A 24,501-nucleotide genomic window follows, 5' to 3' on the forward strand; every position below is an offset into this window, starting at 1 on the left:
GGAAAATAATCAGCCCTACATATCGGTCCAAAATACTGACAGAGCTCATGAGTTTCTCTGAATTCTAAACAATCGGCATCGACCATGAAACAAATATCGGTTGATCTCCAAGTAATTATAATTTCATATTATTGTTATATTACTGTCATATTTTTGTCAGGTTACTGTAGTATTTCTATCATGTTACTGTAATATTTCGGTCACATTACTGTAGTATTTCTGTCACATTATTGCAGTATTTCTATCATGTTACTGTAGCAATTCTGTCACATTACTGTAATATAATGAGGAAATGTGGTTTACACATACTTCCCAAGTAGATTATGGGACAGGTCAAGTGTCCTAAGCTGGGTGCATTTCCACTCGATGGAGGTAGGCAGAGAAGTCAGCTGATTCCCACGTAGCCGCAGGCACACCAGGGCCTGATGTACAAAGAGGAAACTTTCTCAACTTAGCATTAAACAGATAAAACAGGCCTTATACAACTAGACTTTTCTGAGCTCCCTGTCTTGGTCTTGCTCCCTTTTCAAAGCACGCCCTGGGGAGGAGCTTGGGAGACTCTGACAGAAAGCATTTCTTTAGTTCAGGCAAACAACAAGCTACTTGTGAAGGACAAAACTGTTGATTGTAAGTATATTAGTCAATGCTTAACCCCTCTTTACACGCCTCCTGCCCGCTTTCAACCTGTAAACCTGCACCTGGGAGTGGCTTTTGAACTAAACTAAATTTTTCTGCAGGTATCAGGAAAGTACCCTGAGTTCAGGAAATAATTTTCTTTAACTGCGTCTAATGTTTCCTTATTAGGCAGTAACTAGAATGAACAAAAAATAATAATAATAGTAAGTTGTCACCTCCAGTTCAAACAGATAGCTGGGCAGCTCTGTGAGTTTGTTGTTGCAGAAGTCCATCTCTTGCAGATGTTTTCTCCACTGGACTGAGATCATTTCTGGAAGACTCTCAAGCATATTACCAGAGGCTCTGCACTGCTTCTGTAAAAATAAAATCATACATGTCTTTTATTTGCTTATCGTCTCATGTAAGCAATAAGTCGTGTTTATGTAGGGTCAAATGTAGAAATGGATGGTTTATATACTGTACTTTTTGGTGGGATTGTATTTGCTTCTACTAAATTGTAAATCAGTTTTTCTATGGTGCATGATGGTCAGTCTCCTTGGATGTATTAGGTTAGATACAGAGGTGGTGAATGTTCTGATACATTTACTCAATTACATCAACCCGAGTAAATCTGAGTTATACTAGTATGGTACATTTTAAAGAGGGGGTATTTTACTTCTATGGGATATTAAATGCTAAGACATAACATATTTAGATCACCATGTTACTTTTTATGAAAATGCTATAATTACCAAAAACAACATATGAGCATGTTTTATAAGTTTCACTTTAGTTTTTGATGATTCGAGTCTCCCCTCTCTTTGCTCCCCAGATTAAGTCACTCCCCCTTTAGGGCACTATCACAACACGATCAGCATGCATCCTGCTAATAAACTACTGCACGTCGCATCAGGTTTGTCAGGTTTCAGTGTACAGCTTGTAATATGCTTTTGTATATTCTTGGAAATTTGTCATGTGGGGTCAAGTTTGACATAGGCTTGAGGGCTGAGCATTACTCAAAGTCTTACAGCTAACCAGAAGGAGGGATCGAATAGGGAAGAAATGCTAAAAATACAGACATGCATGGATGATATCTAACACTTGTTTTAAAAGGCATGTTTTTCTTAGGGAACATGGTAGAAAGCTAAAAAAAAAAGGTTTACAGTATTCTTACTGGAGTAAACTTCTTTGTTAATACTGCAGTACCATATTACTTAACTTGGACAACCTAGATAAACCCAAAGCAATCATATTAAATAAAAATAAATGCAATAAAGCAACAGGACTACTAATGAAAAGAAGCTCAAAACAGCTAACCTGGGCACAGTTACATTGTTTGACTGATGTGATGAACCCTTTTCAAACCCTTTTCCAATGAAAATATAATAAATAATAAACTAAATTACAAAGGCCTAGTCATTAATAGAAATTCTTGTGGTTCACCATTGTAAATTTTTCTTTTGAATTATTCTTAGCAACACAGAAAACAATGTAAAACATTCTAAAATCTGCAAACAACCAATCAGACGTCAGCAAGTGGAATGCTGATCATCAAGTTTCATCCAAAGATTTTTTTTTGTTCACTTCAAAATATATATACTGAGCTCTTACAAGTGGACATCCCCATGGCTCCGGCAGCTCCTTCAGCCTGTTGTTGCTTGCATTGAGGGTTCTCAGGAATTTCAGGCAGTACATGATGTTTGCAGGCAGACAGCTTAGGCAATTGTCTGACACGTCCAGCTCCTCCAATCGCCTCAAACCGATCCAGTTCAAATCTGATAAACATGAAGAAAGCATTTTTTTTTTTTTTATCTACAGTGCAACTTGTACAAAACAACACAACAGAGTAGACTAGGGCAAAGACTTAACTATCCTCCTTTGGGGATATACTTCAATTAAGCTTTATTTTTATTTTGAAATCAGTAAAGATTTTTTTTACTTAAACAATTACAAAATGTATGCATTTTGTTTGTATAATTAACATTATTTTATAGCTTATAGTATTTATTTATTTTTTATTCATAAATGTAGCCAACCCAATTCAAAAGAATACATGATAAGCAATTACTTCAAGGGGACCCCAGTTCTAAAGACATATAGGCCTACATTGAATTTTGTGTATTTTGTATTGTCCAAGAAACCAACAATTTTATCAACCAAAGTACCATGGTCCAGTTGGAAGAGCACAGACAGCTGGTTCTTGGACGCCCACAGCCTCTGCAGGTGTGTGAGATGGAGCAGTCCACAGGGAAGAGAAGTCAGCTGGTTCTGAGACAGGTTGATCTCTCGCAAACTGCAATAACAATTTATACATTGTGTTTGATGAACTGTGGTGAACACTGCCAAAATGTTATGGTATATAAATTGTTTAGGATGGTGTTCAATTACTGCATGCATTAATTAGGAAAAATAATGGACAAATAAAGGTGCACTATGTAACTTCTCCAAGAACATGCTCTGGATTTTTCTGGCATTAAATTTATGTATCTCCATGGAGACAAGCAAGTGACACCACCAGGCCAAGTTCCAGGTATGATCTGTGGAGAGGTGACCCTGCTAACACTAAGGAGGCATATTTTTCAGTGTATTTTGGAGTCATAAAAATCTGTAACTGAATAAATGCAGGATAGATATATTTAATGGCCATACTTTGAAACACTCCTTCAAGCTTTAAGAAGGTGGCAGATCCTTCACCAGAAAAGTTACATAGTGGTTTGGACATGCTAGAGGTGTAGCTTGTACCTTGTGCAAAGAACCTCATGTGAACTGAGCACCAGTGGCAACTCATACAAGAGGTTATTCTGGAGGTCAAGGTTCTGCAGGTGCACAAGGCCCCAAGGCACTACTGAGGGCAGGCCTGTAAGCTGATTGGACGACAGCTCGAGGTGAGTGATTCGTGATGAGAGGTCCATGAACCAGGTGAGTTCTAACCAGGGCAGCTGCAACCCGCTCCAACTCACACAGACACTCTGAAAACATGGAAACACAGCATCATTTTGACTTTTTATTATCACATTATGTTTTTATCTAGCATTTTTAACATTATATTTAGGGGAGAAAAAGCCAATGCAACATTTTTAAGCCATTATGTATCATCTGAGGTTCACACCCTTCAAAAGCAGACAAGGCAAGATTACTCAAACATGCATGTATCACTCCAAATACTATGCTAATGTTGTGAGAGACCATAACATAGCTGATGTAAGTCACTTCCTCTTTTGTTTTGCACTAACCTGATCTCCATCCACGTGGTTGCTCCCCGAGACCCTCTGTCGGAGCAGGTGTGTGCAGAAGCTCGGGTGGTCAATCAGGACGTATGATGAGAAGCCTGTTCCGTTCTGAATTAAGAAGCTTGCAATCTCCATGTGACCTGCAATGAAAACAAATGTCTGCATATACTGGTGTATGAATATGTGTGTGAATGGGTGAGTGGGCTACTTGATATAAAGGTTCAAATCCGCCAAAATGCCATTATAGTGAGGACTGGACTCACAGTTGATTTTGGTGAAGTACAATGCAATCACCTCTTCCACTCCAACAGCTATATGACAGCTCCATTACTTTACTTTACATCACTTTATTACTTTACTTATGAGCTTTTATTACTTTATTTCTATTTACTTGTACATATGCATTTATATATTTATGCCTTATGTTTTTTTGGGGTTTTTTTTCAAAGCAAGATGCAAAATTCCTATGATCAGAACAGTGCACTCTACCCAACACATTTACGTACCAGCCGTAGCAGCAGCATATAGGGGCAGCTCTGTGATTTGCGTGAACTCCTGGCTGTAGATATCATGGTCATTGACATCTATGTTGTATAGTTCCACAAGCATCTTCAGCAGGTCCAAGTGTCCTTTCTGACAAGCTATGGTCAGCAGAGAGCGCAACAGCAGCTCCTTCTTAGCAGCATAACCTGAAATAACAGCAACAGAATCACAAAACATCGTGACAGCCTGCCCACACCAAAATCTTACTAAATCTGTGCATCAACTGGAATAAAAAACAGTAAATTAAGCCTCCATTTTGAACCGTTTGTTGTGCTGGTTCGCTACATTCTAGTGATGTTTTCGCATTTGTAAAAGTTTGTAAATGTAACATTTTTCCTGATACACAGTAATAATCTTTGTCTCATCTTGAGACTTACAACCTACAATTTCTTAGCTGGGACTTATTTCTTCCAGTCAGTAATCTTACATTGCAAACAACAAGCTTTAAACATAAAATGTAAAGATATACATTTACTCGGAATGATTGAGGGATAATTTTTGGGCTTTGAACTAATGTGCTCCGTTTTGTAATTGTGACAGCCCATTTCTGAATTCTGAGGGTTTTTATAAGTCCAAGTCAGTGATGCAATTTGTGAAAGACATTTTAATATATTTCAAAATTTCATGTTGAAGTAGTTGGGCCCAGTCAGGCAGAAGTATACAGCAAGGCCAAAAATTCAAGTTAATGCATCTGATATAAAAATGTATTTAACAGATACATATGTACTCTAGTTTATGAAACTGTTTACCTTTTTTCTGTACCATTTTTGGTTCTAAAGTTATATATGTTTTAAACAGATCATGTATGCAACATAGAACAATTTTTTTTCCCCAAATTTCAAAGACCTGCAAATCATGTAAATAAATTTATGTATTTCATCATATCTTGTGTTATTCCATCTTTGAACTGTTGATGAAGGTACATGATTTAAAAAAAAAAAAGTATTTAAAATTATAAAAAATTTGCTTGGAAGGACTGACATATTTTATAGAAATAGTTACCTTTCATTTTGAAGTAATATTAAAGTATTCGGAAGAAAAAAGCTGACAAATTATGCAAAAACCTTCTACTTGTTTGCACAATTTTCCCTCCGTTATCATGACCTTTCTTAATAAAAAATCTCATTACTCAAAAAGTAAGAGGTTTTTCAACCTAATCTTGTACCATATGGTAGAAAACTATATGAAGCAAATATTCAAACCAGTTTGTTAAGGATATGTAAGTGAGAACCGCTAGTTATCACTGTTTGTATTTATTGCCCAAAAAGTGCTGCATATTTCATTCCCTCTGTAACCGACATGAGTTTTTAAATTTTTTGTCAACAACTTGAAAGAATATCACAGGTTTAACTTTACCCTGTTGGAGTGTTAACTCTTTCCTTCATTCTAATACCTTACTTATTTCAATAGTCCCTCTAGTTTCTGAATAAGAGCTATTTGAATGTAAAAAATCTGCCCGTTTCCCTCTGTTACCGCTTGACCTGACCCACTTTAAAACAATGTAGATTGGACAAGGAGTGTCTTACTTTGGGGCAGAGAGTCGAGCAGCAGCCTGACCAGCCCCATATGTCCATGGCGCCCTGCGACCAGAGCAGGGTGGTCGTCTGTGGAATCCACAGGGACTGAGACATGGGCCTCCTTCAGCAAGTACCGGGCGCTTTCATGGTCCTCATGCTCCACAGCAAGACACAGCAGATCCACCTGCACATTATCAAACAGCGTGAGATGGATGGACAGGTTGAAAGAAAAATCCCAGTCTATATTAATACTAGAATCTAAAGTGAACTCATTTGAGCAGGTACCATATGATAATGAAATGAATGAGGAGCATGTTTTATTTTGAAATTTTAGCCCCACCCACTTCCCCACCTAATCCTTTCTGCCTCTGCGATATTGCACCATGACACAGGAGCAACTGCCCTTGCTCTTATAGTAAATCCTCACAGTTAAATTTAGCTTTAACTTTTCTACCTTTAAGGTGGAAAGCATTTCACAACAAGGAACCACTCACCCATTCACACACACATACATACATACATCTGTTTAAATGCATTCATCTGTGTGAGCTGGAATCGCACCGCTAAACTGTGTGTCATCAGTGGACCTGACTGCTCAACCAATGCTGAGAGCAGGATTCGAACCACCAACCTCTGGATCAGCTCTACCAACTTAGCTACTGCTGCTCTTACAAGAGTTCTGCCTACTGTTTGTTTTATTGCCACTTTGAAAATTCACCAGTGTCCAGCATAGAGTCAGGCAGTTGGTTTCCCAAGATTCTTTGCAACAATGTGCCTGACTAGACAAAAGGGTGACCCTGTCTGCAGCTTCTGTATTAGTTATTACTTTAGAAAATACTGTGTAAACTCTATATATTATATTTTACAGTAAAGAGCATTTATCTTATCAAGAATAAATTAAAATCAGGTACAGGTCCTTTAAAATTACGCTGTTATTGTGTAAAATAATTATAATAATATGGAGATGGAAAAAGATACACGAGGCAGTAAAATGCACATTAAAATCATATGGTTAGATATACTGAGCCCATGTAATGAGTGTGTCTGCTCTGTTAATGTCTGTAACATGACCCTCTTCTATTCAGCAGGCTAAAGTGACAAAAGCAGATACTGATGATGTGCAGTGGTGCATTGTGAAAGTAAATTCTCAAAGGACCCCATATGAGCTAAAACAGGAAGAACAAGAAAAAGCATTACATGGCTATTCAGTCATATAAAGAGGGCTAGTATTATCAACTTTGCATTATTTATAAACGGAAATAATGTGTACACCAAAGGATTTCAGTTATGAAAAAATACATGAATAACTGGTTTGAGTCACTGATACTTCTTACAACACAGAGGCATGTAGGATGCCCAAAATGTGACCTCTTTTTCTTTGTTTAAGTGAATTTAACACTTTTCTTATTCTAGCAAAATGGGGTTGGTACTCTTATAGCTCAGTTGGTATCGCTGAGAGTGTGTTCACAATTATCCTTGTTGGGTCCTTGTTTAGACCCAGCCTAGTCCAAAGGGCATGCTTGATTTGGTCCTGTTCTAGTCCTGGTTTAGTCTTGATCTATTTCAGAACTGATTCAAAATTTAGACCCAGTTTAGTTTTCATTTTGATGTGATCTATGTGAAGACACCCTGAAAAAAAGGACAGATTTAGACTTTTCCTTAATGGTTTTTGAATGAATAAAATTTCTCCCAGAACAAGTACAAGACAGCATTATATTATTAAACAAATAATACATAATAATTTTTTTTGAAAATGTGTTCTCAAATCGGTATTGAAAGATGAGCTTTTTACTAATTCTCCTCATTTGACATTTTAGTCCATAGCATATAAATGGACACAGCTAAGACGCTAGCTGCTTCGGACGCTGGCTCCCATTGACAAATATATAAGTCAATAGGATATTGTCAATACTGTCACCCCTCTCTCTGTAATAGTGAGCATCATCATTTCAGTCTTAAAAAGTTTGTATTAACCCGCTCTACATGATTCAGATGTTTTTATTTTGCAATTTTGTCAAAATTTTGTAAATAAGTTCCTATTCCTAAGCCTGGCTCCAAATTCACCCCTGTAACAACCAGCATCATGAACTTCATTTGACTGGAGCTCAACGCTTCATGTTTTGCTGAACTAGTTGATTAATGTTATTAAAGTTAGTGATTGTCTGTGTTGTAAATTACACTATTAGACCATTTTAACCCTCTGTTACACAATGATATATCTAACTGCCCTTACCCCATCAATGCGAGGCTCTCCTGCACTGCACTCCTGACAGCAGGCCTGCTGGACCAACTCCTGGGCCTCTTCCCGTTCTCCGGACTCGTATGTGGAGCGGATCTTCTCTAATGTGACAGAGGCAACCAGTGTGGACCCGTGCTCCGGCTCTGAGGCAGGAGGGGGTTCCTTGTCCTCCCCTGGACCTGCAGTACATTCACTACATGTGAATATCACTACATACATTTATTTAGTCAAGATTTATGCAGGCTCCTGGCTCTGATACGACACAATTCGTTCTTTGCAAAATTGTTTGTTTAACAGCCATTTTGGAGGAGTATTTTCTCTAATCTAGACTTGGAAGTTTTATTTTAAGTTATTAAGGTAAATTATGCTTTTGCTTTGAAACAAAAAATGAAGCCTGAAGCAGGACAGTGGCCTGTAGAGAAATACAATCAGAACTGATGCCTCAAATCATGTTGACATCAAACACCTGGTCTGTCAGACAGCTGTTTATGTGTCTTAATAAGGGAGAGACAGAGACGTACTGTCCTGCTGCATCTTCACTGCGGACGGCCCAGGCTCCAGAGCCCCTTTAACACACCAGTAGGACATTCTGAATCAGGCACTGTGGCACTGAGGCACTTCCATCCTCCAAACCAGACTTGGACTGTGCCTGCAAAGAAAAGAAATGAACAATTATTGTTAATTATTGCAATTTAACTGCAGTGGAAAAAAGGCTACTGTGTATGTATTTTGGTTCAAAGACTCCTGACAGAATGACATAGTGTAAATAAGATGCTGCTGATATTAGGCATTAGACATGAAAAGCAAACTGAAAGCAAAGCAAAGTGTCTGGTTTCAATGCCAGTGCCCTTATCTGCCCTGTTTTTAATTGTGTGTCTGTGGGACTTACCAGAATTTAATACCCAGTGACTCTTTTATAAAAGCACTAAGTGCTTCCTGTTATAGGCTAATGTGGACCATTAGAAGAGCAGTGCCGCTGTGCTTGGGTGCAGGTGACTGAGCGCACGATCACCCCACATGAGGCCGCTGAACAGTGCATTTTATATACTGCTCCTGGTTAGATTTTTTCGAATCTTTTAACGATTTAAAACAGGCATTATTTCTTCAAAACTGCTTCACTCCACTGCTCTCCAGCTGTGTCCTGATATGCGTGCGCAGTGGTTTACTAAAAGGTACAAAGTTTGTGTGGCCATGGAGGTGTAACGTCCAGTTAGAAATAACCTATTACTGTGTATAATGGAGAACTTACTATGGAAAGAAAATCTTCTTGATTTATGTCCAAACCCACAACAATCGTCTAGAAATACTCAGATTATTACTACTATTAGCCCATTGCCATATAACAGCACCTAGACTTTCAGGTGCTGGAATCTCACTGGAGACAATTATTTCCTCATTAATACTAAATAAAGCCTGCGACAGCACACTTTTGTTAACCCAAACGCTAATCGCTGGCAGAGGAACGCGTGTGCGAAGTTTCACTCAAGATTCCTCAACTAACACAGGCAACAGTTTAGCTCCATTAAACTGTTATAAACAAATGAAGCCGTAATCCCCGGACCGCGAAGCACCGCGCAGTGCCAGACACGGCTTTATACGGTAATAGCCCAATACTTAGAGCTTTAATACTTACAGCTTTAATACTTAGAGCTTTGTAGAGTGTCGGCATCCTGCTCAAAACAAAAAAAAAAAAAACACGCAAACTTCCTGATTCCACACAGGCGTCGTGTTTCCCCGCTCCGCAGCACAGAACGGGGTCAGACCTTCAGGAAGAAGTCTGAAGTGACGGCTCCGGGTTTGGGACCAGCGAGAGGAAAAAGTGAGCTCAGAATCACACAGCCCACTGCAGCAGCCATGGTGTGAGCTCTGCGCGTCCACCGCCCATCGCGCCTGGAGTGTGGACAAACAGGAGACGTGTTCTGGGCGGGGACAGAGGGCACGGGCTGAGCTGTGGATGTATGGGGCTCAGTTTGACACAAATAAAGGAACTGTACGTAGCATGCGGTCTCACTGTTTTTGAAAAAGATGGCCTACTATAAGCCTGGACTCTAGAGTAGGCTACACAGATTTATATATGGACAGACATGTGAAAGCTCAGAACCTCCAGAGTTCCCTCACTGAGCTGCAGAGGCCGCACTAGCACTGACTCCTGATTGTCTGCAGGTTCTGGGGTTTAGGTGGTGAGGCTTTAGATAAGAGAGGCATTTTAGTTCTCACCCTCTGGCTTCACTATGGACATTTTTGTATTCATTTTGCATTTTTCAAACTTGGTCTTCCTCTATTGATTTAATGCTAATGACACCAAATGATTTGCCTGACCTTCTAGTCCCTCTTACATTCTGTCTTTGTGAAGTTTTTTCAAAGATGATATGATTTTGGCTGGCCAGGTAACCAAACTATCAGGAATATCTCTTGTTGAAGTTTTTGTTATTGCATTGGAACACACACCAGGACCTTATAAGGACATAAAATATCCACTCACAAAAACGCAGTAAAACCATCATAGTTTGATATTTTTTTCATAATCTTTTAAATCTAAAGATCCTGCCCATATCAAAATATATAGCCTTAAAAAAAAAATCAGTGCAACTTTAACCCTTTAAATGCCAGTTTGTTTTGACATGTGGTGTAAAAATGCCATCTAAAATTGAGGTATTTTCTAGATAACTGAAGCCAGGGTATGGGATATACTTTTATATAGCCTATATATGTCCTGGGAAGCTTTAACTTTGTGTAAAATTGAAAGTTTTTAGTTTTTGTGTAATATCACATAACACACACACACACACACACAAAAAAAAAAAAAAAAAAAAAAAACACAGACACTTAGAACCCAAGGACACACAAATGTCTTACAGAAACAGCTGTAAATCATCACAGATTCATATTTTTCTTGGTCTACGTTTTAGAGTATCACGTCAAGAGGATTGTGGGAAAGGTTATGGCTCCATCTAGTGGTCAAAACGTGCCTCTGCAACACTACAGAAGAAGGAGGTATTGGTGTCACATTTATACATTCACAAGTCACTTTTTAAATTCCTTTTAAGAGTCATTGTGTCAGACTAAATGTTATACTTATAAGTGAGTATTATTAGGTTTACGTAACATTACCTGGATATTGTGATGATGAGGATTTTTGCATATTATTTTATGTTTTATCATCAGTGAACGCAAATCAGATTTATTTTTGTATTATTTGGAACATAGCAATTGTTCTATAGACCGGTGTTTTGTTTTTAGAAATGTTCATGTGATTTTATGGTTGTCACAATAACTGACACAACAGGGAAAAGAAATAAATAGGGCTGCTTGATTTTAAAGACCATTTGGTACATTTATTTATTCTTTACATAATCACATTCTCTTGCTTCTTACAATGCTCATAATTATCCCATTGTGACATCTATGAAATACAATGAATCCTGACATTCCCAATTCCGCTTAGTGCTATAATATGCCCCGTTTTTATCGCCGTCCAAATGAGCACAATCAGTGTAGTGTTGTGAATACATAAAGCGTGTCGAAATAGCGTGTTGATTGTAATGACCTACTGTGTACTATTAGCTGCATTGGTATCAACAAAAGCAAGCACAACATGTCTGATCAGTGTTATTGTGCAGGGATAAAAGAAGAGTGGCTTATTTTGTTTCCCTTAAAAACAATATTTGCACAGGGGGGGAAAAATAGTCACTTTTTTCACAGAAACATCATCATAACCTCAAAATAGTGATTGAGGTAATAATAATGTGTTATAATTGCGTTCATAATTGACAGCAACATTCTAGAGCAGGGGTGGGCAAACTTTTTGACTCGTGGGCCACAAACAAAGGGTTCTAAATTTTGACGGAAGGGCCGGACCGGGAGCAGATGGATGGAGTTTTTTGGTAATCCGCCTCATAAGAGACAAAAATAACATGAAATAACTCATAACTGAAAATCATTACAAAACACTTCAACAAATTATCTGTCTTTCAAGTCCCACGGTATTTACGATTTATTGAAATGAGTTTTAAAACACTGAAAAACATTATTATTATTATTATTATTATTCAAGTTCGGCGGGCCGGATTAAAAACATTTAAGGGCCACATATGGTCCCCGGGCCGTAGTTCGTCCACCCCTATTCTAGAGTCTCTAAAACATTGAACAGGAATATGGATCAGAATGCTTTTCATGGGTTTCAGGCGTTTCTGATTTGAAGGATTTTGTAAGGATCTCTTCCAAATTATAGATATATTTGACCATGAATTGTATTATTGCTATAGCAACAGAGGATCATTACTGTGCCATTTCCTTCAAATCAGGAAAAACAAGAATGGTGGAATCTGCTGTTTAAAAATTTGAGTTTCCTCATCACAAACATACCTGCAGCTGTGTTTTGTTTCATTCACACACACAAACTCTGCATATTTAGGATGAATTCTTCTCTCAAACTGAAAACACTCTGCTCCATCTTGTCATGTCATGTGGTAATACAGGAAGTGCTCCACTTTTTAAGTTCCATACACCTTCACTAGATCCATTTGGAAAATTCCAGACCTAGATTCCCCATCTCTACTGAACTAAAGGAGCTGTTAACTTGAAAAACTACCACTTCATGACATCACAAGGTGGAACAGAGCATTTTGAGCTTTGGAGATGTAGACAGACTAATAATAAAGTGTTACTCAAACATGTGTAAATGACACAAAACACAACTCTGGGTATGCTGTTTGATGAGGTAACAACATTCTAACAGGGTTTAAAAATTTGCTAGAATCAGTTTAGCATAATGTAGATATTTATTAATTATTCATATTTAACTCAGACTCCAGATTTGTTCACCTGGATTATTTTTTCATATACACAGAATCTATATAATTATTGGGCCTATTCACCTGAAACAAAAAGGCACAAAGTTCAAAGTTCTCTCCACAAAAGCTTCACAACGTGTTTCCATTACACAAATCTAGAGATGTGATTTTGTTGCCAGTTAAAAGTTAATGGATAATGTTCAACAACATTCAGGATATGTGGATCATGGCGTGGTTCTCAAACTCACCGAAAAACATGTGCTTATACAATTCAATACATGTACGGTATAAAAAAATTGCTTTAGAATACAATGGAAATCCTATGCTAAAAATTTCCAAATGTTAAGATTAAAAGGTTTGCTTTAGTCTGATTATGATTTATAGCACGTTGTATTTCCTATACTTGACCACTACTTAGCAGTTAGCTTACAACACGATAACAACTGCTCAAAACCCTTTACAAACTTTGCTCCACTTTCTTCCTACTGTCACGGAGTAACCTTTGACATCTAATAACTTTGACAATTGACATAAAACTTGTCTTTTTGTTACCAACTTTAATAAAAGAATAACAGAGCACGTTTTGAGCTGCTTACTCACAACAGAGATTGCTTCTTCTCTGCAGCGCTCAGTCTACTCTCTACAAACGTCGTGACATGCGCCATCTACTGGTCAGTGAAGAATTGCACGTTAACTCAACAGAGATATAGAACACATGGATTATATACAATGAAATAAAATGAAATACTCAATAAGAAAGTAAAATTAGAGGGGTGTCTGATTTCTAACTGCATTTTTCCAGCCTCTACACTAATGCTGCGAGGTCAGACGGTTTGTACGAAGTGAAACGAAGTAAAACCGGCAGATGAATCAGGCTATCAAAACCGTAGCACTGTAACAAAATAATTTAGAAAAATATTGCAAAAAATACTCTTGGCGATATATCGATACAGCAGCCCACGATATCGATACTGTATCACCACATTAAACAATACGATATATCGATATTTTAGATTTTTCTGCACGGTTCTATCCATGGGCATATTTATTTTTTGTCCTTTGTGACTGTTTTAGTATCAGTACTTGATCAAATGAGTATCTAGTTTTGATGTTGGTTTTAGTATTGATCCAGTATCTGATTTTTGATAGTGTCCAGTGTAGGGCTGAGTATCATTAAGAAGTGCTGATACAATAAATACCTCGATACACAGGCTGATACAATAAGTTGAATCAACCAAAATCGATACACAGGCCATGATATCTCCTGTCGAAAATTTGCACTGTCCGTCATAAATAAAATAAAAAAAATATCTCAATGAAATGTCAAATGTGCCGCATAAAGATGTTTTCCTTCACTAAACAAACAACAAAACTGTAGCCAAAGCTGGCGCCACCTAGTGCCTCCGCTCAATTTAATTTCTCTCCAGCGACTAGATCAGGAATCTGAATGCACTAGACGGTTCACAAAAACCCCGGAAGTGCGAGTTCAGGCACCAGCCAATCAGCGAAGAGTCGGACATTCTGTGTTGTCAACGATTCCCGAGATCAAGGATTTAAAGACGGAACAAAGAGAATGTTTGGTGAATTTTATCAAGGGAAAAGACGTTATTGTCCTTCTTCCTACGAGATTTGGGAAAATCTTAATATACCAGTTAACCCCGTTTGCGGCGCATTACATACGTCACGACCAAATAGCAGCGAATAGTTAAATAAAACGAACGAAGCGAACGAATCTTAATGCTGCGAGGTCAGACGGTTTGTACGAAGTGAAATGAAGTCAAACCGGCAGATGAATCAGGCTATCAAACCGTAGCACTGTAACAAAATAATTTAGAAAAATATTGCAAAAAAATACTCTTGGCGATATATCGATACAGCAGCCCACGATATCGATACTGTATCACCACATTAAATTATACGATATATCGATATTTTGATATTTCTGCACAGCTCTATCCATGGGCATGTTTGTTTTTGTCCTTTGACTGTAACTTTTTTAGTATCGGTACTTGATCAAATGAGTATCTAGTTACGATATTAGTTTCAGTGTTGATTATGATTTGATTTTCGTTAGTGTCCATTGCGCCTCGTGTCTAGTTCGCCTCTGTTGTTTCTACAGTGACAGCTCCTCCAGACAGATGAGTCCAATAATCTGAGCACTGATCATTTACAGTTTATCACCTGTAATCTGCACCGGATCCGTCCAATCAGATCGTCCCCCCCGCGGGGCCCGGCGCAGGCCAACACGAACGCGCCGCCGCTAAATTGCCAATTTAAATGTGATGAATTAAATCAGAGCTGAAATATTCACAAACAGAATTAGAAGCAGGCTGATGGCCCGGATCAGAGCGCTATGTTAATCCTGCGCTGTTTACCCCGCCGAGGTCATTAAAGTGAGACAGTCGAGTCCAAAACAAACCCAGCGCAAAATGGACTCCCCGACAGAACTTCCTGATTACTGAGCTCGCTAATTGCACTCACTCAGCCTTAAATCAGGGGGAGATTAACGGTGGAAGGTACAAAATGGTTGAGTGAATCGTGGTCGAAGTGGAGACGGACAGAGTTTTGAACAAAGACTTCCTGCTCAAGCTGCTTTTAGAAACACATTTGGTCTTTTGGTAAATAAAACTCATTTGCTTTGGTAGTTAAAGACGGCGTTAGAAAGACTCTTCAACGTAAACACTTCTGTTCCCGTTTACTTGCTCGCAGTGTTGGGAAGGTGACTTTTAAAATGTATTCCCCTACAGATTACAGATTACATTACACCAAAATGTAGTTTGTAAGCATAATCCATTAAATTACTTAAAGTGAGTAACGATAATCTGACAAATACATTTTGGATTAACTTGATTTAGCTGTAGAGAAACAAAAGAGCGAGGAAATCTTCACATAAGAAGTTTTATCTGATGAAAATAAAAAATAAAAATAAAAAAAAAAGCCCAGATTTACTGAACCAAATTAAAAATATTATTGATAGAAGACGAGGAGGGTCCTTTTTCTGTTTAGACGGTTTCCTTTTTAGAGGTTTTAGACCTGGGTCCTGATTTAGTCTGGTTTAGTCTGGTTTTAGTTTGGTCTGGTTTAGACCTGGTTTAGTCCGTTTAGTCCTGGTTTAGTCCCTGGTTTAGTCCTGGTTTAGACTGGTTTACTGTTTTAGTCCTGTTTAGTCCTGGTTTAGTCTGGCTAGTTCAGTCCTGGTTAGTCCTGGTTTATCCTGGTTTAGTCCTGGTTTTAGACCTGGTTTTAGTCCTGAGTTTAGTCCTGGTTTAGTCTGGTTTTAGTCCTGGTTTCAGACCTGGTTTAGTCCATAGACCTGGTTTAGTCCTGGTTTAATGGTTTAGTCCTGTTTTAGTCCTGGTTTAGACCTGGTTTGGACCTGGTTTAGTGTTCAGCAATGAGTGGAATTATCGGGAAAAAAAAAAGGAAAAAAATGCCCAAAAGTAAAGGAAAATGCCTATGTGTAATGCCAATTTATTGTCAACAAAGTTAACTGTAATCCAATTACCATCACTGAAACAGTAACTGTAACAGTTTTAAAGTAATTTGCCCAACAGTGCCCACTCTCCACAAAACACCCGAAGCAAAATAGTCCAATGTCCTGAGACTGGGACCAGACCAGGACTGAACCGTTTTCAGTCCAATTTTTTTTCAATTTTCATTTAAATACAAAATCGAAAACTTCCAAATCATTTTGCTTTTGCAGACAGATAATGAAGAAAATAGCTGTTTTTTTTCATTTTATTTTTTTGGTTTTATACTGAAAAACGAATGAACGAATGACACACGGATTCAAACTCAGCATTTCTCCGTAATCACGTCTAATTCACCGTTTCACGATCTTTCACGTTTGACCTTTTGCTCTCCTCCTTCCCCACACTCCGTCCATCTCTCCGTCCATCCGCTCACGTTGGCATTTCCTCCACTGACGCTGCAGCTGACCCGTCCTCGCTTCTTCTCCATAAATAAAAGGGTAAAACCGTAAAGAATCTGCTTTTTTTTAACGCATCTGCCGCAGCATCAGTTTCCTCCAAAAGACTCCAAGACGGAAAATATAATCACGTTGTTTTCTAAAGCGCAACCGTTCAGGACAAAGCAATTTGGTTATCGAAAGAAGATGGGGAAATATTGAAAAGGGCCTGTCACATTAAAGCGTCTCTCTCCTCCTCTCGTTATCTCCATCTCTCACTCCCTCTTTTTTCCTCTCTCCTTCCTCCTCCTCCGTCTCTCTCTCTCTCGCTCTCATGCCCGGCTGCCTTGTTTTAATGGTGTTTTCAGACTGATGCAATGTCAAAATAAAACGATAAAATAACACGTGAGGAGCTAAAACGGTGTAATTGTTTTGACAGTTACAGAAAGAGTTTGATAAAATATGTTAAGAATGATCCCGAGCTGCCAGAACACGAAGGATTTGTGTTAATTCGTGTGTCATTTGTTCATTCGTTTTTTCAAAATGAAACAAAAAAAAAGAAAGAAAATGAAAAAAAACAACAATTTTCTTCATTATTTGTCTCCAAAACCAAAATGAAAAAATTTATAATGATTTTAGTTTTTTTTTTTCAGGGATAATAGCCGTTTCTCGTTTCTGTGACTTAAACTGTGATGCCGGACTGAACCAGGACTGAACCAGGACTGAAACAGGACTAAAGCAGGACTAAACAAGGACTAAACCAGTCTCAGTCCTGGTCTGGTCCCAGTCTCAGTCTCGGTCCCAGTCTCGGTCTGATTTTGGTTTGGTCCTGGTCTGGTCCCGGTCTCAGTCCTGGTCTGGTTCCAGTCTCAGTCTGGTCTCAGTCCTGGTCTCAGTCCCAGTCTCAGTCTCTGTCCCAGTCTCGGTCTGATTTTGGTTTGGTCCTGGTCTGGTCCCAGTCTCAGTCCCGGTCCCAGTCTCAGTCTGATCCCGGTCTGGTCCCAGTCTGGTCCAGATCTAGTAACGGTCTCAGTTCTGGTCTGGTCCTGGTCTTAGTCCCAGTCCTGGTTCAGTCCTGGTTCAGTCCAGCATCGCAGTTTTTTCCACTTTTCATATAAACACAAAAACTGAAAAAACTGGTTTTGGAGACACATAATGAAGAAAATATTTTTTTTTGTTTTATTTTGAAACACGAATGAACAAATGATACACTGATTTGTGTTTTCAGTACATGGAGTTTTATATATCGTGTATATTTACATGAGACAGATTGTTCACAGTCCGTCACTTTCTGTTTGAGCCAGTTTTGATCTGACTCATGTGCCCCCTGCTGTTCAGAGACGTCCAGTGCAATTAGTTTCACAGCTTTAAGGCCAGATGCCCTCGTTAATATGATATACATGTAGTTTTATTTTTAATTTGGTTTATTGCACTGATAAACATGCGTCATGTGTCAGTGGGCAGGCATCTCTACAAACCTGAGTCTTGTGGCGTGGAGGAGCTTCCTCCTGTTTGTTTCCATGGAAACTTTGTTCCTTTGGTTGTANTCTTGAGACTTACAACCTACAATTTCTTAGCTGGGACTTATTTCTTCCAGTCAGTAATCTTACATTGCAAACAACAAGCTTTAAACATAAAATGTAAAGATATACATTTACTCGGAATGATTGAGGGATAATTTTTGGGCTTTGAACTAATGTGCTCCGTTTTGTAATTGTGACAGCCCATTTCTGAATTCTGAGGGTTTTTATAAGTCCAAGTCAGTGATGCAATTTGTGAAAGACATTTTAATATATTTAAAAATTTCATGTTGAAGTAGTTGGGCCCAGTCAGGCAGAAGTATACAGCAAGGCCAAAAATTCAAGTTAATGCATCTGATATAAAAATGTATTTAACAGATACATATGTACTCTAGTTTATGAAACTGTTTACCTTTTTTCTGTACCATTTTTGGTTCTAAAGTTATATATGTTTTAAACAGATCATGTATGCAACATAGAACAATTTTTTTTCCCCAAATTTCAAAGACCTGCAAATCATGTAAATAAATTTATGTATTTCATCATATCTTGTGTTATTCCATCTTTGAACTGTTGATGAAGGTACATGATTTAAAAAAAAAAAAATGTATTTAAAATTATAAAAAATTTGCTTGGAAGGACTGACATATTTTATAGAAATAGTTACCTTTCATTTTGAAGTAATATTAAAGTATTCGGAAGAAAAAAGCTGACAAATTATGCAAAAACCTTCTACTTGTTTGCACAATTTTCCCTCCGTTATCATGACCTTTCTTAATAAAAAATCTCATTACTCAAAAAGTAAGAGGTTTTTCAACCTAATCTTGTACCATATGGTAGAAAACTATATGAAGCAAATATTCAAACCAGTTTGTTAAGGATATGTAAGTGAGAACCAAGAGTTATCACTGTTTGTATTTATTGCCCAAAAAGTGCTGCATATGTCATTCCCTCTGTAACCGACATGAGTTTTTAAATTTTTTGTCAACAACTTGAAAGAATATCACAGGTTTAACTTTACCCTGTTGGAGTGTTAACTCTTTCCTTCATTCTAATACCTTACTTATTTCAATAGTCCCTCTAGTTTCTGAATAAGAGCTATTTGAATGTAAAAAATCTGCCCGTTTCCCTCTGTTACCGCTTGACCTGACCCACTTTAAAACAATGTAGATTGGACAAGGAGTGTCTTACTTTGGGGCAGAGAGTCGAGCAGCAGCCTGACCAGCCCCATATGTCCATGGCGCCCTGCGACCAGAGCAGGGTGGTCGTCTGTGGAATCCACAGGGACTGAGACATGGGCCTCCTTCAGCAAGTACCGGGCGCTTTCATGGTCCTCATGCTCCACAGCAAGACACAGCAGATCCACCTGCACATTATCAAACAGCGTGAGATGGATGGACAGGTTGAAAGAAAAATCCCAGTCTATATTAATACTAGAATCTAAAGTGAACTCATTTGAGCAGGTACCATATGATAATGAAATGAATGAGGAGCATGTTTTATTTTGAAATTTTAGCCCCACCCACTTCCCCACCTAATCCTTTCTGCCTCTGCGATATTGCACCATGACACAGGAGCAACTGCCCTTGCTCTTATAGTAAATCCTCACAGTTAAATTTAGCTTTAACTTTTCTACCTTTAAGGTGGAAAGCATTTCACAACAAGGAACCACTCACCCATTCACACACACATACATACATCTGTTTAAATGCATTCATCTGTGTGAGCTGGAATCGCACCGCTAAACTGTGTGTCATCAGTGGACCTGACTGCTCAACCAATGCTGAGAGCAGGATTCGAACCACCAACCTCTGGATCAGCTCTACCAACTTAGCTACTGCTGCTCTTACAAAGTTCTGCCTACTGTTTGTTTTATTGCCACTTTGAAAATTCACCAGTGTCCAGCATAGAGTCAGGCAGTTGGTTTCCCAAGATTCTTTGCAACAATGTGCCTGACTAGACAAAAGGGTGACCCTGTCTGCAGCTTCTGTATTAGTTATTACTTTAGAAAATACTGTGTAAACTCTATATATTATATTTTACAGTAAAGAGCATTTATCTTATCAAGAATAAATTAAAATCAGGTACAGGTCCTTTAAAATTACGCTGTTATTGTGTAAAATAATTATAATAATATATGGAGATGGAAAAAGATACACGAGGCAGTAAAATGCACATTAAAATCATATGGTTAGATATACTGAGCCCATGTAATGAGTGTGTCTGCTCTGTTAATGTCTGTAACATGACCCTCTTCTATTCAGCAGGCTAAAGTGACAAAAGCAGATACTGATGATGTGCAGTGGTGCATTGTGAAAGTAAATTCTCAAAGGACCCCATATGAGCTAAAACAGGAAGAACAAGAAAAAGCATTACATGGCTATTCAGTCATATAAAGAGGGCTAGTATTATCAACTTTGCATTATTTATAAACGGAAATAATGTGTACACCAAAGGATTTCAGTTATGAAAAATACATGAATAACTGGTTTGAGTCACTGATACTTCTTACAACACAGAGGCATGTAGGATGCCGAAAATGTGACCTCTTTTTCTTTGTTTAAGTGAATTTAACACTTTTCTTATTCTAGCAAAATGGGGTTGGTACTCTTATAGCTCAGTTGGTATCGCTGAGAGTGTGTTCACAATTATCCTTGTTGGGTCCTTGTTTAGACCCAGCCTAGTCCAAAGGGCATGCTTGATTTGGTCCTGTTCTAGTCCTGGTTTAGTCTTGATCTATTTCAGAACTGATTCAAAATTTAGACCCAGTTTAGTTTTCATTTTGATGTGATCTATGTGAAGACACCCTGAAAAAAAGGACAGATTTAGACTTTTCCTTAATGGTTTTTGAATGAATAAAATTTCTCCCAGAACAAGTACAAGACAGCATTATATTATTAAACAAATAATACATAATACATTTTTTTGAAAATGTGTTCTCAAATCGGTATTGAAAGATGAGCTTTTTACTAATTCTCCTCATTTGACATTTTAGTCCATAGCATATAAATGGACACAGCTAAGACGCTAGCTGCTTCGGACGCTGGCTCCCATTGACAAATATATAAGTCAATAGGATATTGTCAATACTGTCACCCCTCTCTCTGTAATAGTGAGCATCATCATTTCAGTCTTAAAAAGTTTGTATTAACCCGCTCTACATGATTCAGATGTTTTTATTTTGCAATTTTGTCAAAATTTTGTAAATAAGTTCCTATTCCTAAGCCTGGCTCCAAATTCACCCCTGTAACAACCAGCATCATGAACTTCATTTGACTGGAGCTCAACGCTTCATGTTTTGCTGAACTAGTTGATTAATGTTATTAAAGTTAGTGATTGTCTGTGTTGTAAATTACACTATTAGACCATTTTAACCCTCTGTTACACAATGATATATCTAACTGCCCTTACCCCATCAATGCGAGGCTCTCCTGCACTGCACTCCTGACAGCAGGCCTGCTGGACCAACTCCTGGGCCTCTTCCCGTTCTCCGGACTCGTATGTGGAGCGGATCTTCTCTAATGTGACAGAGGCAACCAGTGTGGACCCGTGCTCCGGCTCTGAGGCAGGAGGGGGTTCCTTGTCCTCCCCTGGACCTGCAGTACATTCACTACATGTGAATATCACTACATACATTTATTTAGTCAAGATTTATGCAGGCTCCTGGCTCTGATACGACACAATTCGTTCTTTGCAAAATTGTTTGTTTAACAGCCATTTTGGAGGAGTATTTTCTCTAATCTAGACTTGGAAGTTTTATTTTAAGTTATTAAGGTAAATTATGCTTTTGCTTTGAAACAAAAAATGAAGCCTGAAGCAGGACAGTGGCCTGTAGAGAAATACAATCAGAACTGATGCCTCAAATCATGTTGACATCAAACACCTGGTCTGTCAGACAGCTGTTTATGTGTCTTAATAAGGGAGAGACAGAGACGTACTGTCCTGCTGCATCTTCACTGCGGACGGCCCAGGCTCCAGAGCCCCTTTAACACACCAGTAGGACATTCTGAATCAGGCACTGTGGCACTGAGGCACTTCCATCCTCCAAACCAGACTTGGACTGTGCCTGCAAAGAAAAGAAATGAACAATTATTGTTAATTATTGCAATTTAACTGCAGTGGAAAAAAGGCTACTGTGTATGTATTTTGGTTCAAAGACTCCTGACAGAATGACATAGTGTAAATAAGATGCTGATATTAGGCATTAGACATGAAAAGCAAACTGAAAGCAAAGCAAAGTGTCTGGTTTCAATGCCAGTGCCCTTATCTGCCCTGTTTTAATTGTGTGTCTGTGGGACTTACCAGAATTTAATACCCAGTGACTCTTTTATAAAAGCACTAAGTGCTTCCTGTTATAGGCTAATGTGGACCATTAGAAGAGCAGTGCCGCTGTGCTTGGGTGCAGGTGACTGAGCGCACGATCACCCCACATGAGGCCGCTGAACAGTGCATTTTATATACTGCTCCTGGTTAGATTTTTTCGAATCTTTTAACGATTTAAAACAGGCATTATTTCTTCAAAACTGCTTCACTCCACTGCTCTCCAGCTGTGTCCTGATATGCGTGCGCAGTGGTTTACTAAAAGGTACAAAGTTTGTGTGGCCATGGAGGTGTAACGTCCAGTTAGAAATAACCTATTACTGTGTATAATGGAGAACTTACTATGGAAAGAAAAGTCTTCTTGATTTATGTCCAAACCCACAACAATCGTCTAGAAATACTCAGATTATTACTACTATTAGCCCATTGCCATATAACAGCACCTAGACTTTCAGGTGCTGGAATCTCACTGGAGACAATTATTTCCTCATTAATACTAAATAAAGCCTGCGACAGCACACTTTTGTTAACCCAAACGCTAATCGCTGGCAGAGGAACGCGTGTGCGAAGTTTCACTCAAGATTCCTCAACTAACACAGGCAACAGTTTAGCTCCATTAAACTGTTATAAACAAATGAAGCCGTAATCCCCGGACCGCGAAGCACCGCGCAGTGCCAGACACGGCTTTATACGGTAATAGCCCAATACTTAGAGCTTTAATACTTACAGCTTTAATACTTAGAGCTTTGTAGAGTGTCGGCATCCTGCTCAAAAACAAAAAAAAAAAAAACACGCAAACTTCCTGATTCCACACAGGCGTCGTGTTTCCCCGCTCCGCAGCACAGAACGGGGTCAGACCTTCAGGAAGAAGTCTGAAGTGACGGCTCCGGGTTTGGGACCAGCGAGAGGAAAAAGTGAGCTCAGAATCACACAGCCCACTGCAGCAGCCATGGTGTGAGCTCTGCGCGTCCACCGCCCATCGCGCCTGGAGTGTGGACAAACAGGAGACGTGTTCTGGGCGGGGACAGAGGGCACGGGCTGAGCTGTGGATGTATGGGGCTCAGTTTAAGACAAATAAAGGAACTGTACGTAGCATGCGGTCTTACTGTTTTTTGAAAAAGATGGCCTACTATAAGCCTGGACTCTAGAGTAGGCTACACAGATTTATATACGGACAGACATGTGAAAGCTCAGAACCTCCAGAGTTCCCTCACTGAGCTGCAGAGGCCGCACTAGCACTGACTCCTGATTGTCTGCAGGTTCTGGGGTTTAGGTGGTGAGGCTTTAGATAAGAGAGGCATTTTAGTTCTCACCCTCTGGCTTCACTATGGACATTTTTGTATTCATTTTGCATTTTTCAAACTTGGTCTTCCTCTATTGATTTAATGCTAATGACACCAAATGATTTACCTGACCTTCTAGTCCCTCTTACATTCTGTCTTTGTGAACTTTTGTCAAAGATGATATGATTTTGGCTGGCCAGGTAACCAAACTATCAGGAATATCTCTTGTTGAAGTTTTTGTTATTGCATTGGAACACACACCAGGACCTTATAAGGACATAAAATATCCACTCACAAAAACGCAGTAAAACCATCATAGTTTGATATTTTTTCATAATCTTTTAAATCTAAAGATCCTGCCCATATCAAAATATATAGCCTTAAAAAAATAAATCAGTGCAACTTTAACCCTTTAAATGCCAGTTTGTTTTGACATGTGGTGTAAAAATGCCATCTAAAATTGAGGTAATTTCTAGATAACTGAAGCCAGGGTATGGGATATACTTTTATATAGCCTATATATGTCCTGGGAAG

At 38.7% G+C, this 24,501-nt stretch overlaps 2 protein-coding genes across 2 annotated transcripts in view; both read right to left on the bottom strand.

Moving 5' to 3' along the window:
* lrrk1 (leucine-rich repeat kinase 1) overlaps window positions 1-10,053 on the bottom strand; it is a 34,440-nt gene extending 24,387 nt beyond the window's left edge. Inside the window, exons 1-11 of the mRNA XM_055154447.1 lie at window positions 9,778-10,053; window positions 8,666-8,793; window positions 8,139-8,323; window positions 5,915-6,089; window positions 4,352-4,534; window positions 3,849-3,985; window positions 3,358-3,584; window positions 2,781-2,908; window positions 2,227-2,390; window positions 852-989; window positions 310-422 (exon numbers count right to left, since the gene is read on the bottom strand). Of these exons, the coding sequence (XP_055010422.1) occupies window positions 310-422; window positions 852-989; window positions 2,227-2,390; window positions 2,781-2,908; window positions 3,358-3,584; window positions 3,849-3,985; window positions 4,352-4,534; window positions 5,915-6,089; window positions 8,139-8,323; window positions 8,666-8,732 (1,517 nt within the window). The 5' untranslated portion in view covers window positions 8,733-8,793; window positions 9,778-10,053. The remainder of the gene's footprint in view (window positions 1-309; window positions 423-851; window positions 990-2,226; window positions 2,391-2,780; window positions 2,909-3,357; window positions 3,585-3,848; window positions 3,986-4,351; window positions 4,535-5,914; window positions 6,090-8,138; window positions 8,324-8,665; window positions 8,794-9,777) is intronic.
* LOC129409250 (leucine-rich repeat serine/threonine-protein kinase 1-like) lies at window positions 9,902-23,662 on the bottom strand. The gene is made up of 5 exons (XM_055154828.1): window positions 23,412-23,662; window positions 22,303-22,430; window positions 21,776-21,960; window positions 19,556-19,730; window positions 9,902-10,092 (listed from the first exon to the last, which is right to left on the bottom strand). Exons 2-5 carry the CDS (start codon window positions 22,367-22,369, stop codon window positions 9,902-9,904), a joined length of 618 nt encoding a protein of 205 aa, XP_055010803.1. The 5' UTR covers window positions 22,370-22,430; window positions 23,412-23,662.
* Window positions 23,663-24,501: the final 839 nt, after the last annotated feature.

This window comes from Boleophthalmus pectinirostris, unplaced genomic scaffold (assembly GCF_026225935.1).
Source record: "Boleophthalmus pectinirostris isolate CB_2022bp ecotype Guang Dong unplaced genomic scaffold, ASM2622593v1 HiC_scaffold_19, whole genome shotgun sequence".
Lineage (NCBI taxonomy): Eukaryota > Metazoa > Chordata > Actinopteri > Gobiiformes > Gobiidae > Boleophthalmus > Boleophthalmus pectinirostris.

Coding starts and splice junctions, on each gene's coding strand:
- LOC129409250 (XM_055154828.1), bottom strand. CDS start 22,369: ATGTCCTACTGGTGTGTTAAAGGGGCTCTGGAGCCTGGGCCGTCCGCA. Junction 21,961..22,302: donor AGTGAAGATGCAGCAGGACA/GTACGTCTCTGT, acceptor AATGTACTGCAG/GTCCAGGGGAGGACAAGGAA. Junction 19,731..21,775: donor GAGAGCCTCGCATTGATGGG/GTAAGGGCAGTT, acceptor GATAATGTGCAG/GTGGATCTGCTGTGTCTTGC.